Source organism: Carcharhinus amblyrhynchos, chromosome 15 (genome assembly GCF_965287045.1).
Source record: "Carcharhinus amblyrhynchos chromosome 15, sCarAmb.v2.hapA, whole genome shotgun sequence".
Classification (NCBI taxonomy): domain Eukaryota; kingdom Metazoa; phylum Chordata; class Chondrichthyes; order Carcharhiniformes; family Carcharhinidae; genus Carcharhinus; species Carcharhinus amblyrhynchos.
Genome location: NC_137338.1, coordinates 12,089,577 through 12,107,848, shown reverse-complemented (window position 1 = coordinate 12,107,848; position 18,272 = coordinate 12,089,577). Strand labels below are relative to the sequence as shown.

Sequence of the window (18,272 nt, the reverse complement as noted above, 5' to 3'; positions counted from 1 at the left end):
TATGCTGACTGTTTTTCCGAGGCAGTGGGAAGTGTAGACAGTGTCAAAGGATGGGAGGCTGGTTTGAGTGATGGACTGGGCTTCGTTCACGACTTTTTGTAGTTTCTTGCGGCCTTGGGCAGAGCAGGAGCCATACCAAGCTGTGATACAACCAGAAAGAGTGCTTTCTATAGTGCATTTGTAAAAATTGGTGAGAGTCGTAGCTGACATGCCCAATTTCCTCTGTTAGAATTCAGGGGTGGTGGGACTGCAGCAAATTACAGAGATAGGGAGGGATGAAGCAATGGAGGAACTTGAAAACATCCTGTCCTGTTACAACATCAAAAAATATAATGCTGTTTCCTTGTTGGAGTGCTTAGCTATTTTCTCACAAGGCATCAATCCTAACCACTGGCATTTTTCTTGTTCAATTTGCTATTCAGGCATCTTCTGGATGAGGGGAAGGCTGGCATCCCATGTTTAGCGAGTAGACTAACAACAGAACTTGTTAATCACATCAATGTAAGTTTTATTTTGTCAAAGTATCTGTCTTTGATGTCTGGGTTGCCATGATTCCTCATTATAATCTAGGGTTCAGAGGTAGAATTCTTCCAAGTTGGCATTCCTAGCGAGGGTTTCATTTGATTCAGGTGCGTTTTGCAAACTCCGGTGGGATTTTCCACATGTTAAAATCATTCTGGGAATTCTGATCTCCAGGCCCGAAATTCTAGAATGTTTCCCATTGCGTTGGTGGGTGGAGGGAGACATTGTGCTCAAGGGTATTCATTTCCAAGGTCCATTTTCTGGGCCATTATCATTCGTTAAATATGAGGGGTAGTCGGGTGGGGGGGTGGTGAGTGGGGGGGGGGAGGGGGGTGGGGGGGACGCAGTTTAATTACGAGAATGTTTAGTAGTGAACAGAGACTTTTTCACTCAAATGCAAGTTGAGGCATAACTCACGAGGGAAGGCCACGAGTTGAGACAGGGTGGGGTGGTTGACGATCACCTGAGATTTTGTGGTCGCACCTTTGCCTCTGCATCTAAAGGTTGTGGTCCGAGTCCCACTTGAGAAACCTCAGCTCAAAAATCTAAGCTGACCCTCTGATGCAGAACTGAGACCATAAACTGTGGTTCCGTCTGCTCTCTTAGATAAACGTAAAAGATTCCGTGGCAAAGGTGAGCTAGAGTCTTTTGACCGTATCTATCCTGCAATCTCAACAGATTATTGGGTGGCGTGTTGTGGGATCTTGCTGTGCGCAGCGATCCTCTTCAGTTTTCTTAATTCATTCATAGGACATGGATGTCGCTGGCTGGCCAGCATTTATTGACCATCCCTTTTGCTTCCTTGAAATACTGCAATCCACGTGCTGTAGGTTGTCCCAGTGCATTTCCAACCAGCGACAACTAGACTTCCAACAGTACCTCACTGGCGTCACGATAGGCAGGTCTTTCTTCCTTATTTCATCAGGGGCAAAGGATTGAGGGGGAATGCGAGGAAAGAGGGTTAATGGGGGTAAGGGCTGATCAAAATGACCAAGTTTGCTCACTTAATCAACTTGTTCTGTTCGTAAAAATGATCTTCTCCTGATTTGTCTTTGCAAGAAATCATTGCCACAGTTGAGGAAGGATGTTGAAACGAAACTGTCCAAAACTCTGCAAAGTCTGCAAACGTACAGCACTGGCGTTCCCACCACCTATGATGAGAAGGTGATGTTCATGATCGAGGTGAGGTCTTTTTTTTATCCATTTGTGGGACATGGGGCATCACTTGCTGGCCAGCATTTATTACCCATCCTTAGTTGCTCTTGGGGGACTGTTGAGAGTCAACCACATTGCTATGGCTTTGGTGTCACACGTAGGCCAGAAGACCAGGTCAGGACTGCAGATTTCTTTCCTTAAGGAACATTAGTGAACCAGACGGGTTTTTACAACAATCGGCAGTGGTGTCATCAGTAGATATTTCATTCCAGATTTTTTTTATTGAATTCAGAAGAAGGCAAGTTATCACCTGAATGGTTGTAAGTTAGGAGCGGGGAGTGTGTAGCGGGACCTGGGTGTCCTTGTGCATTAATCACTGAAAGTAAGCATGCAGGTGCAGCAGGCGATAAAGAAAGCAAATGGCATTTTGGCTTTCATTACCAGAGGTTTTGAGTATAGGAGCAAGGATGTGTTGTTGCAATTATATAGGGCCTTAGTGAGAGCACACCTGGAGTATTGTGTGCAGTTTTGGTCTCCTTTTCTGAGGAAGGATGTTCTTGTCTCAAGGGAGTACAGCAAAGGTTTACCAGTTTCCGGGGATGGCCGGACTGATGTATGAGGAGAGATTGACTAGGTTAGGATTGTTTTCACTGGAGTTCAGACGAATGAGGGGGGATCTCATGGAGACTTATAAAATTCTAACAGGACTAAACAGGGTAGATGGAGGAAGGATGTTCCCAATGGTGGGGGAGTCCAGAACCAGGGATCACTAGCTAAGGATTCAGGATAGACCATTTAGGACGGAGGTGAGGAGACATTTCTTCATCCAAAGAGTGGGGAGCCTGTGGAATTCATTACCACAGTAGTTGATGCTAAAACATTGAATGTATTCAAGAGGCAGCTGGATATAGCACTTGGGGTGAATGGAATCAAAGGTTATAGGAAAAAAGCAGGATTGGGCTATTGAGTTGGATGATCAGCCATGATCGTAATGAATGGCAGAGCAGGCTCGAAGGGCCAAATGGCCTCCTCCTGCTCCTATCATCTATGTTTCTAAATTTCATCATCTGCTGTGGCAGGATTCAAATCCAGATCCCAGAACATTAGCTGAGCTTCTGGATTAATAGTTTTACAATAATAACAATAGGCATCACCTCCCCATAAACTGGATTTATCTGGATGAGCACCTGGCATTCAATGCAACGGGCCAAGTGCTGGTAAATGAGATTAGAGAATGTTTCTGGCATGTTGGTGCAGACTTGATGGGCTGAAGGGCCTCTTCTGCACTGTTTGATTCTGTGTTCCATTTTCCATAACATTAATCCTCAGTGAATGGGTGGGGTTGGACTCGGTGGGATAGAGAGAATCGTGCAGTGTGTAAAGTGGGCTCCTGTAGCCGGCGTTACAACCAAAGGCCAGTTCCGCTCCCAGGAAGTGTTCACTCGCAAATCGCTGGTTCGTTTCACTCTTGGGACTGATTTAAAACAGGCCACCAACTTGATCAAAGATAAAAGACTGAGATCGGGGTTTGACTTGCCAGCCTGTTATTGCTCCCACCCTCCTCCACACCCACTCCCACGCCAATGCCAGAAATCAGTGGAATGGATATGGAAATCACTGCGGAGAGAGTGCACAACACAACCACCAGCCTGAGAATCATATGCTGGAGTTAAATTCTAGGTTGTTCCTTTTTTTGTCTGAACTTACCGTGATTTTTCAATGTGTGCTTTTTTAAAATGTGTGCTTGAACTGGACCATCTCGAGGGCAACATGACAGCTCAGAGACTATCTCTGTTGCTGTGCGGACACATGGATTTGGGCCTGTGTCTGTGGGAGTTTGCACGTTCTCCCCGTGGTTGCGTGGGTTTCCTCCGGGTGCTCCGGTTTCCTCCCATATCCCCAAAGATGTACTTTTAGGCTGATTGATTGGGTACTAAATTGTCCCTAAATTGGACCTCCCTGATCCTCGCACATTAGGCGTAGGCTAAAATCATGAATAGGACACTGAGACAGTGGGACGGCGGCGCGGGCTCGTTGGGCCGAAGGGCCTGTTTCCCGTGCTGTGTTGTGTTGTTCTTTGTTCTTCTTTGTTCTAATAATTGGGAGAGCACTATGAGTTAGCAACACTGGTATTTAATCGAGGTCTGAGAACCAGCCCCTTATAAATGAGTAGCCAATACATTGAAATTAAATGCGCGCGGATGAAACTGACAGACAGGAAAGGGCCGACTCTGTCCCATGTTCATGACAGCTGGAGCATCAATACTGACAATTTGCCCACACCCTCACCCCCAGCCAGAACCACCTTCCTTCTCCCCCAGCCACCCAACCCCCACTTCAACCCAGCCCACCCCACACCCTGCCACCACTTATGCCCATCCCCACATCTAAGGAGCAACTTAGCATGACTGAAGGAGGCCATTTGGTCCATCCAGCCTGCACCGACAACAATCCCATCCAGGCCCTATCTCCATAACTCCACATATTTACTTATCCTGCCAAACCACTTGATGCTAAGGACAATTTACCATTGCCAATCAACCTAACCTGCACAACTTTGGACGGTGGGAGGAAACCGGATCACCCAGCAGAAACCCACGCAGACATGTGGAGAATGTGCAAACTCCACATAGACAGTGGCCCGAGGCTGGAACTGAACCCAGGTCCCTGGCACTGTGAGGCAGCAATGCTAACCACTATGCCACTGTGCTGCACTATAGTAGTGGGAAAGGCAGCTAAATGCATGAATCCAGAACAGTGTCCCAAGGTATGAAAAGTTGAAGCTGGACAAGACAGACAGAAGAAAGCATGAAGAAAAATTTGAAGAAGCTTCACCACTGAAAATTGCAAACACCTGAGTGACACAGTTAGAGACGTAGAAACTAGAAGCAGGAGTAGAACGTTTGGCCCTTCGAGCCTGCTCCGCCATTCATTATGATCATGTCTAATCATTGAATTCAATCCCTGATCACCCCCTTCTCCCCATATCCCTCAATCCCTCTTGCCCCAGAACTATATCTAATTTCTTCTTGGAATCCCATAATGTTTTGGCCTCAACCAGTTTCTATGGTAGTGAATTCCACACATTCACCACCCTCTGGGTGAAGAAATTTCTCTTCACCTCAGTTCTAAAAGGTTTACCCTCTTATCCTCAAATTATGACCTCTAGTCCAGGACTCCGCCATCATTAGGAACGTTCTTTCTGAATTTACCCTGTCTAACCCTGTTAGAATTTTATAAGTTTCTATGAGATCCCCTCTCTTTCTCTTGAACTCCAGTCAATATAATCGTATTTGACTTCGTCCCTCCTCATTTGACAGACTTACCATCCCAGGTAAACCTTTGCTGAATTCCCTCTGTAACAAGTACATCCTTCGTCAGATAAGGACACCAAAACTGCACACGATATTCCAGGTGTGGCCTCACCAAAGCCCTTTACAATTGCAGCAAATCATCCCTATTCCTATACCCAAATCCTCTCACTATGAAGGCCAATATACCATTTGCCTTCTTTACTGGGATAATGTTTTTACCATTAAGCTAATCCCAGTTGCCCACATTTGGCCCATATCCCTCTATACCAATCTTACCAATGTAATTGTCTAAATGCTTTTTAAATGACAAAATTGTACCCACCTCTACTACTATGTCTGGCAGCTTGTTCCAGACACTCACCATCCTGTGTGTGGAAAAATTGCCCCTCTGGACCCTTTTGTATCTCTCTGCTCTCACCTTAAACCTATGCCCTCTAGTTTTAGACTCCCCTACCTTTAGGAAAAGATATTGACTAACGAGTTGATCTATACCACTCATTATTTTATAGGCCTCTATAAGATCACCCCTAAGCCTCTTACGTTCCAGGGACAGAAGTCCCAGTCTACTCAGCCTCTCCTTATAACTCAAACCATCAAGTCCTGGTCGCATCCTAAGAAATATCTTCTGCACTCTTTCTCGTTTAATAATATCCTTCCTATAATAGGGTGACCAGAACTGCACACAGTACTCCCAAGTGTGGCCTTACCAATGTCTTGTACAACTTCAACAAGATGTCTGAACTCCGGTTTTCAATATTCTGACCAATGCGCAGTACAAAAATGATGAAAACTGCAGAATTTAAAAGAAGAGTTAAGGGCAGCAATTGCTGCAACGTTTGTTGTCAAACAGGAGAAAGTTTTAAAAGTTGAGAAGCTTGAAGAAAAAGAGAAAGTCATAAAGGCGCGGAAAATCAAAGCCCAAAGTGATCCACAGCTTGCAACTTGAAAGAGAAGCTTACCTGCCAGAACTCCCACAGCGCAGAGTTCAAGGGAAAAGGGGCCTGCAGAGTAAAAGAGAAGGAATTGCCATGAGGTTGATTTTCGGAGCCCAGAGTAGGAGTTGTGGCAGCAATTTTTCTGAAAGTGTAAAAGAGAAAGGCCCATGATTTTGTGTGTGTGTGTGTGTGTGTGTGTGTGTCGTGGTGGGGGAGGGGGCAGTGGTGGGGATCAGAAAAGTAGGGGGAGGGTCAGAAAAGCACTGGAAAAATATAACCACAGAAAGCTCATAAAGCAGAGAGCCTGGCTGGAATTTTACCACCCCACCCGCCATGGGAATTGAGGCGAGCAAGGGGTGGACAATGGAAAGGTCTGTTGATCTCAGGATTTTATGGCTTCAGGACCAATCCCATCCTTTGAGTGACTGTCTTGAAGAAAGAACATATTCACAGTTGGGAATACAAGAGATAGGAGAATAGCCATGGATTGAACATTACAAGAGACCTCAGACTTCTCTGAGGGGAATAGGGAGTGGGATAGCTTGATCTTGGGTTTGGACATAGCTCGGCACAACATTGAGGACCAAAGGGCCTGTACTGTGCTGTAATGTCCTATGTTTCTATGAGAACAAGATAATCCCGAGAGAGGGCAACCCTGCCAAGGGCAACAAGAGACTCCAGAGAGAAGGTTAGAGTCCTGAGGGTAACACAAGGCCTCAGAGAAAGGGCAATGACAGGACAAACAGTAGAAAGAACAGTTGATTATCGTTTCAAAATCAAATGCAAGAGGAATGTGTGATCTATCAGCAACACGAAGAAAGAAAGACTGTCTCAATCAGCAGGATGGAAGTGCCATGGATAACACTTGAGGTGACTCTACTCAACTGCGGGAAAGCTCAAGATGAGGAAGGCAAGCTTCACAAAGAAAAGAGAACCCTTTTGAAATGCCTTTACATCACACAAGAATCCCTCAGGACAAAATATATTCTTCTAGAAAATTATGAAGAGAAGGAAAGTGAATTTAATATCGCTCGGAACCAACTGACAAAACCAGTTGGCAGAGAAGACTCAGCGATGTTTTATACTCCATGAGGAAGCCAGAAGCTACAAGAAACAGACTGAAGAGTTGAAGAAGCAGCTGAGTGGCAAAGAGGAGGCGTTCAACAGGAAAAGCCATAGAACTTTCAAGTTGCAAGAGGATAATGAAGCCATAATCACATAACTCAAAGATGTCAACACTTCATAGGGTCAAGAGCTGGCCAGCAGTGAAACCAACATGAAGGAAAAGGACAAAGTTCTGTTACAAAGAGAAAGAAAAGACAGAACCATAGAATCTCTCCAACACAGAAGGAGACCATTCAGCCCATCAAGTCTGCACTGACTCTATGACAGGGCATCTTTCCCAGGCCCTATCCCTGTAACCTCACATATTTACCCCGCCAATCCCCCTAACCTACACATCTTTGGACACTAAGGGGCAATTTAGCATGGCCAATCTGTCTAATCAACACTTCTTTGGACTGAGAGAGAAAACCAGAGCACCCGGAAGAAACCCATGCAGACACAGGGAGAATGTGCAAAATTAGATATAGCTCTTGGGGCTAAAGGGATCAAGGGATATGGGAGGAAGGGGGGGATCAGGATATTGAATTTGATGATCAGCTGTGATCAAAGTGAATGGCGGAACAGTCTCGAAGGGCTGAACAGCCTACTCCTGCTTCTAGTTTCTATGCTTCAATGCATGGAGACAACAGTATGACCAAGCCTTGGATCTGCAAATAGTTAAGCACTATCAATAGAGGATTCGTGTTTTTTATTCATTCGTGGGACATGGTGTCACTGGCTGGCCTGCATTTATTGCCCATCCTCAGTTGCGCAAGGGCAGTTGAGAGTCAACAACATTGCTGTGGTTCTGGAGTCACATGTAGGTCAGATTTCCTTCTCTAAAGGATATTAGTGAACCAGATGGGTTTTTCTGACAATCAACAATGGTTTCATGGTCATCAGTGGATTCTTAATTCCAGATCTTTTTTTATTAAATTCAAATTCCACCACCTGTCACGGCAGGATTCGAACCGGGCTCCTCAGAAAATTAGCTGAGTTTCTGAATTAATAGTCCAGCAATAATACCACTAGGCCATCGCCTTCCCAAGTCTCCAAATCTCTTTGGTGAGACAGCTGTATAACAATAGCTGGGATGATGGAAGCCTCGGCATTTAGGAATTGCTAATGAGGAAAGGCCATGGTCCATCTCCATTGCTTAGAATATTTGGCGGTCAAACAGAACAGCAACATCGGAGCTGTCATTTAACCATAGTACTCAATTAGTCTGCAGCAGGTTCAGACATGTCCGCAGGAAAACACCAGTGGTGGCAAGCTGTAAGATTGGATAGGATTCTGGAATGTTTCCTGCAAGGGAGGGAATATTTTGAAGAAAGTTTCCTTGGGAGTTTGAATGGGTAGACAAAGCTTCAAGTTTATTTATTAGTGTCACAAGTAGGCTTACATTAACATTGCAATGAAGCTGCTGTGAAAATCCCCTAGTTGCCACACGCTGGCACCTGTTCGGGTACACTAAGGGAGAATTTAGCATGGCCAACGCACCTAACCAGAATGTGTTTTGGACTGTGGGAGGAAACCAGTGCACCTGGAGGAAACTCACACAGACATGGGGGAACACGCAGACTCTGCACAGACAGCGACCTAAGCTGGGAATCGAACCTGGGTCCCTGGTGCTGTGAGGCAGCAATACTAACCACTGTGCCACCGTGCAAGTGGATGGTGTTAGTTACACATGGTCTGAGGAAGGAAGAAATCTCAATGGTAAAACAGTTATTCCTTGTTGGATGCTTTCTTGTGTTTTCACAATGGTAACTTTCCAATACGTTGATTGATCACAGAAAATCAACACGTTCTGCAATCATACGAAAAGCTTGACAACTGGGGAAGAACCTCCAAATCACCTAAACGGGGAAAGGTACATCACCAAAATACGGAAGGAGTTTGCAGCTTGGAATTCATTTCTGGATAAGAATATATCAAACTGTGAGTGTGAATCATTTGCTCTCCCTTTGTTTAATTAGACTACTAGCTGAGGTATGATTGGCACTAAAGCAATGTAATCTGACTTTCTGATTGAAGGTCTGTCTCAAGGAGGGTTACATTGGAGGTGATGACCAGCCCTCCCGTGCTTCTGAGATACCCTGGAGAAGACAAGTTCACAGAATTATAGTATCCTGGTAGTGCAGAAGAGGTCACTCGGCCCATCAAGTCTGCACTGACTCTCCGACAGAGCATCTTAACCAGGCCCTATCCCTGTAACCCTGTGCATTTACCATGGCTAATCCATCTAACCTATACCTTTGGACTGTGGGGGATCTGGAGCACCCGGAGGAAACCCACACAGACATGGGGAGAATGTGCAGACTCCATGCAGATAGTGACCCAAGGCCGAAATTGAACCCGGGTACTCGGAGCTATGAGGCAGCAGTGTTAATCACAGTTTTTTTTTGTTTACTTTATTCCAATCCAATCAAGTCAAATTAAAGTCAATTCAGAGTGCCAACAAGTTGGGACATTCCTGATCCAAGCTGACGAGACAGGGCTCTCACCTCCTGTCTTGGGCTTGATCCACATGATCCAAGCTGATTGGAGTAGGTATAGCTCCTCCTCCAAGGCTTGATCTCACTTGCATCTTAGCCAAAAGGCCCAGATGCCGCTTTAAAAAATTGCTTCAAATGAAGCTGAAATGTAACTTAATGACTTCAACCAAGTGTGGCATGTCGATACTACACTTGATCTTAGCCAAAAGGCTATAGAAAAAAGCTCCAATGTGTCTCTAACCAAGGAGCTGTTAATCACAGTACAGAAGGAGGCCATTTGGCCCATTGAGTCTGCACCAATTTTCTGGCAGAGAGTCTTACCCAGATCCTTTCCCTGTAACCCCACATATTTATCCTGCTAACCCCCCACACATCTTGTGACACAAGGGGCAGTTTAGCATGGCCAACCAACCCAACCTGCAAAAATCTCTTTTCTTCAAGTCTGGGAGAGAAGGTTGATGGATTCAAGTCCTTCACCAACATATAATCTATACTGAGTGAATGCTACACTGTCGAAAGTGCTGTCTGCGTGGGTTTCCTCCGGGTGCTCCGGTTTCCTCCCACAGATTAAAGATGTGCAGGCTAGATTGAATGGCCATGATAAGTTGCCCCCTAGTGCAAGAATCACCAGCAAGGTAAATACGTGGATTAATAGGGACAGGGCCGAGATAGGATTGTTATAGGTGCAGGTTCGATGGGCTGAATGGCTTCCTTCTGCACATTAGGAATGTTAATCTTCCATCTCCATTTTAAACTGCAGTTAGTACTGCATCAGTTCAATTGACTGCAGTTAGAGGTAGACCATTTGGTTGGGGAATTGACCAAGCAATATGTGATGAAAGTGTTCAGGTTTTAAAGGAGCAAATATATTAGATATGATGTAATATTTATACTCTGTGTAGGTTAGATGGATTAGCCAAGGGGAATGCACCGGGTTATGGGGATAGGGTGCGGAGAGGGCCTGGGTAAGATACTGTGTCAGGGAGTCAGCACAGGCCCCATGGGTCAAATGGCCTCTGTGGGGATTCCATGTTTCTCTTAAACCAGTAAACAAAAAGACACCTGGGGCACGATCTCACCTTCTGTTCATGCCACGCTCCCGCTGGGATGAGGTTGGAGATTTTAGCGGCCAGCCGAATCTCCATTCCCTCCGGCGGGATTTTCTCATCCTGCCGGCGTGAGTGATGGTAAGATTCTGACCTTGGGGTTTTACAAAGTGATTTTGCTCAATTGCCGTATTCTCTCTTTTAGTCCGGGATCACTTACATGACGAAGTCCTACAATTTGAGAATTCTTACCGTGGGAGAGAGCTGCCTGGATTTGTCAATTACAAGACATTTGAATCACTTGTAAGGACTGAGATTAGGAAGTTGGAAGAACCGGCGATGAAGAAATTGGCAATCATTACAGGTACCTGACTGCATAATTAATGTGTGTAACCCTGCATGGTAAGATCACTGGCTCAATACTGTGACAAGAACATTCATTAAGTGTACCAGATAAACCTTCACTCACCAAGGATTCATCTGGAGTTCAATCATCCTGACTATTCATCAGAGCTCATTGTGCCTAACCCCAGCATATCAAAATCTCCTTACATCAATCATTAAATCAACCAGTTCAGATTAGAATATATGCAACTAACCACATATCAGAACCCACACTAGCTATTGAATACATTAATCATAGAATCCTCTACAGTGTAGAAGGAGGCCATTCAGCCCATCGAACCTACACCGACAGCAATCCCACCCAGGCCTTATCCCCACTTAGTTGCCCTGCTAATTCCTCTAATCTATCACATCCCGGGGCACTCAGGGTTAATTTAGTGTGTCTAATCACCCTAACCCTTACATCTTTGGACTGTGGGAGGAAATGCTCACAGACACAGGGAGAACGTGCAAACTCAACACAGACAGTCACCTAAGCCGGGATTCGAACCCAGGTCCCTGGAGCTATGAAGCAGCAGTGCTAACCATTGTGCCACCGTGCCGCCCTTAAAAGGTGTTGCTTTTTTATTTTGTTATTCTTTCAGAGGCGGTGGGCATCGCTGGTTAGGCCAGCATTTATTGCCCATCATTAATTACCCTTGAGAATTGGTGGTGAGCTGCTTTTTTAAATAACTGGTGTCCACGTGGTTCAGGGATACAGTGCTGTGAGGGGGGAAGTTCCACGACTTTGATCCAGCGACAGCAATATGTTTCCAAGCCAGGATGTCCTTGTTTTCGATTATCAATTCTCTATACTCACTGCCTATAGAATCAATACTAATTTTGTTAACTCATTTAACATGAGTGACATTGGAGCCACACAAGAGCCAAGCAATGATTATCTCCGACAAATGAGGATCCAACCATTGTCCCTTGACTTTCAATGGCATTACCATTGCTGAATCCCCCACCATCAACATCCTGGGGGTTACCATTGACCAGAAACTGAGCTAGACTAGACGTACAAATACTGTGGTTATCAGAGCAAGTCAAAGGCTAGGAATCCTTCAGAATGCAACTCACCTCCTGACTCCCCAAAGCCTGGCCACCATCTACAAGGCACAAGTTAAAGAGTGTAAAGGAATACTCTGTATTTGCCTTTCTCCAGCAACACTCAAGAAGCTCGACACCATTTAGGACGAAGCAGCCTGCTTGATTGCCACCCCTTCTACAAACATTCAATGCTTCCACCATCAATGAACAGTGGCAGTGTAACATCTCCAGGATGCACTGCAGGAACTCAATAAGGTTCCTTCGGCAGCAACTTCCAAACACATGACCATCTAGAAAGACAAGAGCAGCAGATACCTGGAAACACCACCACCTGGAGGCTCCCAAGCCATTCACCATCCTGACTTGGAATTGTATCTTCGTTCCTTCACTTGGTTAAAACCCTGGAACTCACTCCCTAACAGCACTGTGGGCGTACCTCAGGGCTGCAGTGATTCAAGAAGGCAGCTCACCACCACATTCTCAAGGGCTATTAAGGGTGGGCAATAAATGCTGACCTAGCCAGTGACACCCACATCCTATAAATGAATTCTAAAAACTTGTGTATTTTTTAAATATTTATGAAAACACTTCCTATCTATTTTTATATTTCTGGTTAGCTTACTCCTTCCTTATTAATCTTTTAGTTAGCCTTTGCTGTTCCTTACATTTTGTCCAATCTTCTGAACTTCCACCTGTCTTTGCATGATTGTCATTTTTCTTTAAGTTTGATTCTATCATTAATCTCCCTAGTTAACCACTAGTTAAATCTTTCCACTGCATCTCTGTTGACGTATCCCTTAACCTAATTTGCCTATTCACTTTAGCCAGCACTCCTTTTCTTCCCATGTGATCGTCCTATTTTAAAATTAAAAACATAAAGTTGAATTTCCTGGTCCCGCCTGCCACGGGACCTCAGGGGGGCTTTGATGGTGGATGCAACCGGAAAATCCATCCACAGTCTTGGACCCACTCCTCTCTCCCTCAAACTGAATGTAAAGTTCAATGATATTATGGTCACTGCTACCTAGAAGCACCTTCAATTGGAGATCCTTAATTAATCCATCTCATTGCACAATATCAGGTTTAGTATAGACTGTCCTCCGGTTGAGTTCAGAACATGATTCAAAAAGCTATCCCAAAAACATTCTATAAATTCCTCATCTATGCTCCCTTTGCCCATCTCACATTTCCAGTTTGTAGGTAGATTAAAATCTGTGAAGATTGTCACTGCACTTTTCTGACAAGCTCCCATTATCTCATCCTTTTTGCTTCACTCTACCATGTGATTATTACGACATGATGTGGTGATGCTGACGTTGGACTTGGGTAAACACAGTAAGAAGTCTCACAATACCAGGTTAAAGTCCAACAAGTTTATTTGATGGTTAAACCCATCTACTTTACAATCAAATAAACTTGTTGGACTTTAACCTGGTGTTGTGAGGCTTCTGACTGTGATTACTACGACATGACATGACAGGGGCAGAATGGTGGCACAGTGGTTAGCACTGCTGTCTCACAGCACCAGGGACTTGGGTTCGATTCTCAGCTTGGGTCACTGTGTGGAGTTTGCACATTCTCCCCCTGTCTATGTGGGTTTTCTCTGGATGCTCCAGTTTTCTCCCACAGTCTGAAAGACGTGCTGATTAGCTGCATCATCATGAACAGGTGCTGGAATGTGGTGACTAGGGGGGTTTCAGTGCAATGTTAATGTAAGCCTTACTTGTGACTAATAAATTAACTTAAAGAAAATGACTCCCGCAAGTGACTTCTTGCCTTTACCATTTCTCATCTCTACCCAATCTGTTCCCACATCCTGCTTTCCATAATTTAGACCATCTCTCTCTACTTATTTACTATTGTCACAAGTAGCTTATATTAACACTGCAGTGAAGTTACTGTGAAAATTCCCTAGTCACCACACTCTGGCACCTGTTTGGGTACACTGCAGGAGAATTTAGCATGGCCCATGCATCAAACCAGCTTGTCTTCAGACTGTGAGAGGAAACTGGACCACCTGGAGGAAACCCATGCAGATATGGGGAGAACATGCAAACTCCACACAGACAGTGACCCAGGCTGGGAATCAAACCCAGCTCCTTGGCACTGTGAGGCAGCAGTGTTAACCACTGCGCTAATACCATCACTAACGACAGAATATATCTCCACCTTTTCTTGTCTTCCTGTCCTTCCTAAGTGTCCTGTACCTTTCAGTATTCAGGTCCCAGTCCACGTCACTCCCACAACCATGTCTCTGCAATGGTTATTAAATTGTATATACTTAGTTCTGTGTGCCCTCTTGGTTGAGCCGTTTTGTTTGGAGTTCTTGCATTAGTTTTATAGTTTTCTTTTTATAACTTCTTCTCAAATTTGATTCCTTACTCCCCCTCATTTAGTTTTAATCTTTATTTCCCGAGTTGTGCAGCTCACTAGAACACCAGCCCCAGCACAATTGGGGTGTGGACTGTACCAACGATACAGATCTCACTTTCACCAGTACAGATGAACCAGATCCCACTTTTCCCACGCCAGTCGTTGAGCCAGATCTCCCTAATCTAATTTTTCCTACACCAATTTGTATGTAGCTCAGGTAATAATCCAAAGGTTGTTACCTTTGAGATTCTGATTCTTAATTTGATGTCTAAATCCTCATACTGATGATGTAGAAACTCCTTTTTTGTCCTGTCTCTGTTGTTGCTACCTCCATGGACCATGATGACTGGGTCATTCCCCTCCTACTACAAGTTTCAGCTCCAAGTAGGTGTCCCAAATCCTAGCACTGGACAGGTCACACAGCCTGGATTCATAGAGAATGGTGTCGATCCCTCTGATTATGCTGTCCCTACTACCATCAGTTTTCTTGTTAACTTGCCCACTTGAATGGCTTGAGTGCCACGACCAGTTAGCTCATCCATCCTGCAGCCCCTGCTCTCAATCCAAACAAGCTGAAAGGCCTTAAACCTGTTGGACAAACTCTTGCACTCTGCGTCCCCTTTACTGCTTCACTTGCAGTCACATCACCGGACCACCGGCCAAATCAAAAGACAGCCTCCAGGCAGGGAGATAACTTTCTCCCTCCTGATCTGTCGCCGTATCTGCAGCTTAGCCTCCAGCTCAATAACTCTGAGCTGCAGTTCCTACAGCCATGAACAATTACTGCAGATGTGTATGCCCTGGCTCAGAGAATATTTCCAGCATTTTCAGTTTTTATTAAAGCTAAGTCTAGGCCTGATTACAGCGCCCAAACAGGGGGAATGGTTTTTCCCTGATTTGCATTCAATGAGACCTCGAATAAGATCTGGATAAAAGCAAGTTACTGTGGATGCTGGAGCCTGAAGCCGAGAGAGAAAATGCTGGAAAACCTCAGCAGGTCTGGCAGCATCTGGAAGGAGAGAAAAGAGCTGACGTTTTGAGCCCAGGTGACCCTTTTTTTAGAGCTCCTTTCTCTCCTTCCAGATGCTGCCAGGCCTGCTGAGTTTTTCTGTTTTTGTCCTAGAATAAGATAGTTTTCAAAAGGAACGACAGCGTAACAAGAAATGGGAAGCACAAACTGAAACTCGTTCTGGATAATTAAGGTTGTGACTGGAAGGTGTGACTCTATCCCTTATTTTCTGTTACAGAATTTACAAGAGCGGCTTTTATTGATATTGCCGAGCAACATTTCAAAGCTTTTTGCAACATTTTGAAAGCTGCCAAGGTACAGTCTAAATCTATCATTATAACAAACCATTTAAATAAGGTTTGATTACAATAGCCAATGGTTGGGGTTTGTTACCAGTGGCAAACTATACATTGCTAATTGATTCATGTTTTTTGTACATGTGAACTATGGAATAAGGGTAGCTCAGACAGCCCCTTGAGACCATCCACTATTCAGTCCCAAAGTTTTTTATATTCTATATCCTTATGTTCATTCATGGAAGATGGGCATCGCTTGTTGGGCCATTCCTAGTTACCCTTGGAGGGCAGTTGAAAGTTAACCACGTTGCTGTGACTCGGGAGTCACAAGTAGGCTAGACCAAGTAAGGAGGGCAGATTTCCTTCCCTAAAAGGACATTAGTGAACCAGATGGGTTTTTCCAACAATCAGCAATGGTCATCAGTGGATTCTTAATTCCAGATTTTTTTACTGAATTTAAATTTCATCACCTTCCGTGGCGGGATTCGAACCCCGGTCCCCAGAATATCAGCTGAGCTTCTGGATTAATAGTCTGGCAATAATACGATCAGGCCATCGCCTCCCCAGAAACGCAGTCGATATCTACCCCCGTGCGGCTAAGAATATCAATCCGGGAATTGGGCCAAAATGGACGTGCTAAATAAAAGTCTGTTTTGGGCGCTCCAGCTGCAGAACAGGTGAGTTCAGAACTTCCAACGGCTCTCTGACTCAGATCGGTGCTGGGGGGAGGGAGATCATTATCTTGTGAGGGAGGAGGGAGGCCCGATCATTGTCTTATGGGCGGGGGTGGGGGATTGGTGGGGGGGGGGGTGGAGGGCAGATCATTATCTGGTTGGGGGAGAGAAGACGGAGGCAGGTAAGATGTATCTCTGGTGGTGGGGGTGGCGGGGGGGAGGAGGCCAGATGGATCTCTGGTGGGGTGGGGAGGGTGTGGAGGGGGTGCAGTGGGAGAAGAGGGGTCCACTGCCACTCTGCGGGCGATGTGTGGGGGTCGCGATTGGTTTGGGTAGCAGTGGGGAGGGGTGCTGGATCAGGGGGACAGTGATGTCTGTGGGGACCATTGCTCCCGGGCCACTTTCTCTGCTTTCTGTGGCCCAAAAGTGATCTGACACGGGCGCGCTTTTTCAATTATTTTCTAACTGCGCACGCGCAGTTCAGAGCGCCGACTGTTTCGGGTGCACTAAGCCCCGCCCACAGCGCAATTTAGACTCGCGTTTTTTTTTCAGGCTAAGGGCATATGGGGGCACCTGAAAGCAGATTTCCAAGTCGGATCTGAATTAGAATGAAAATGGTAAAATCAGGCCCATAGATTCCCAGAATCATTTTGGTGAATCTACTATGTTCTTAATCCAAGGCCAATAAATCCTTTAGAAGTTGCAATGCCCAAAACTGAATGAAGTCATCCAGATGTGGTCTGTTAAATCTCTGTAGAAAATAAGTAACATCCCTTCCTCTTTTCTAATCCAGCCACTTTGAGATTAAAACCAACAGTTTTTGATGGGATTAGACAGGAACTTTCAAAAGTTGACTGGGGGAGTCTGTTGGCAGGTAAAGGGACAATTGGGAGGTTTTCAATAATTTGTTAACCTAGGTTCAGGGTGAGCACATTCCTCTTAGAGTGAAGAGCAAGGATGGTAGAAGTAGGGAACCCTGGATGATTTGAGATATTGAGGCCCTGGTCAAGAAGAATAAGGAGGCATAGGCAGCTGGGATTATGCGGATCCCTTGAAGAGTATAGAAGATGTCAAAGTGGAGTTAAGAAAGAAATCAGGAGGGCAAAACGGAGACAAGAGATTACTTTGGCAATCCAAAGAGCTCCTAAAAATAAAGGGCAATAAAGTAATTAGAGAGAGAATATGGCCTCTCAACAGTCAGCAATGTGCAGAATCACAAGAGGTGGATGAGATCCTAACTCTTTCTCATCAGTACTGTTGAGAAAGGCATGGATGTTAGGGAACTTGGGGAAATAAATAATGATGTCTTGAGGAGTGTACATATTACAGAGAAGGAAATGTTGGAAATCTTAACATGCATCAAGATAAATCCCCAGGGCCTGATGAAGAGTATCCCGGCATGCTGTGGGAGGCTAAAGGGGAAATTGCGGTCCCACAGCAGAGACATCTGAATCATCAACAGCCACAGGTGACATGCCTGAAGGTTGGAGGGTTGCAAATGTTGTGCCTTTATTTAAAAAGGGCTGCAGGGAAAAGCCTAGGAGCTATAGGCTGAATGTAACATCTGTCGTGGGTAAGTTGGTAGAAGGTATTCTGAGAGACTGGATCTACAGGCATTTAGAGAGGCAAGGACTGATTAGAGACAGTCAGCATGGTTTTGTGAGCAGAAAATCATGTCTCACAAATCTGATTGTGTTTTTGAAGGGGTAACCAAGAAGGTAGATGAGGGCAGTGCAGTCACATTGCCTACATGGTCTTTAGCAAAGCCTTTGACAAGATACCGCATGGTAGGTTGTTGCATAAGGCTACATTGTACGGGTTCCAGAGTGAGTTAGCCAATTGAATACCAAATTGGTTTGATGACAGAAGACAGAGGGTGGTCGTAGAGGGTTGGTTTTCAATCTGGAGG

General features: G+C 45.1%; 1 protein-coding gene across 1 annotated transcript in view; it reads left to right on the top strand.

The window, feature by feature from the left end:
* LOC145353068 (interferon-induced GTP-binding protein Mx3-like) overlaps positions 1 to 18,272 on the top strand; it is a 41,432-nt gene that overhangs the window by 17,658 nt on the left and 5,502 nt on the right. Inside the window, exons 7-11 of the mRNA XM_080203410.1 lie at positions 423 to 501; positions 1,582 to 1,704; positions 8,827 to 8,971; positions 10,780 to 10,938; positions 15,632 to 15,708. Coding sequence (XP_080059536.1) covers positions 423 to 501; positions 1,582 to 1,704; positions 8,827 to 8,971; positions 10,780 to 10,938; positions 15,632 to 15,708 — 583 coding nt within the window. The remainder of the gene's footprint in view (positions 1 to 422; positions 502 to 1,581; positions 1,705 to 8,826; positions 8,972 to 10,779; positions 10,939 to 15,631; positions 15,709 to 18,272) is intronic.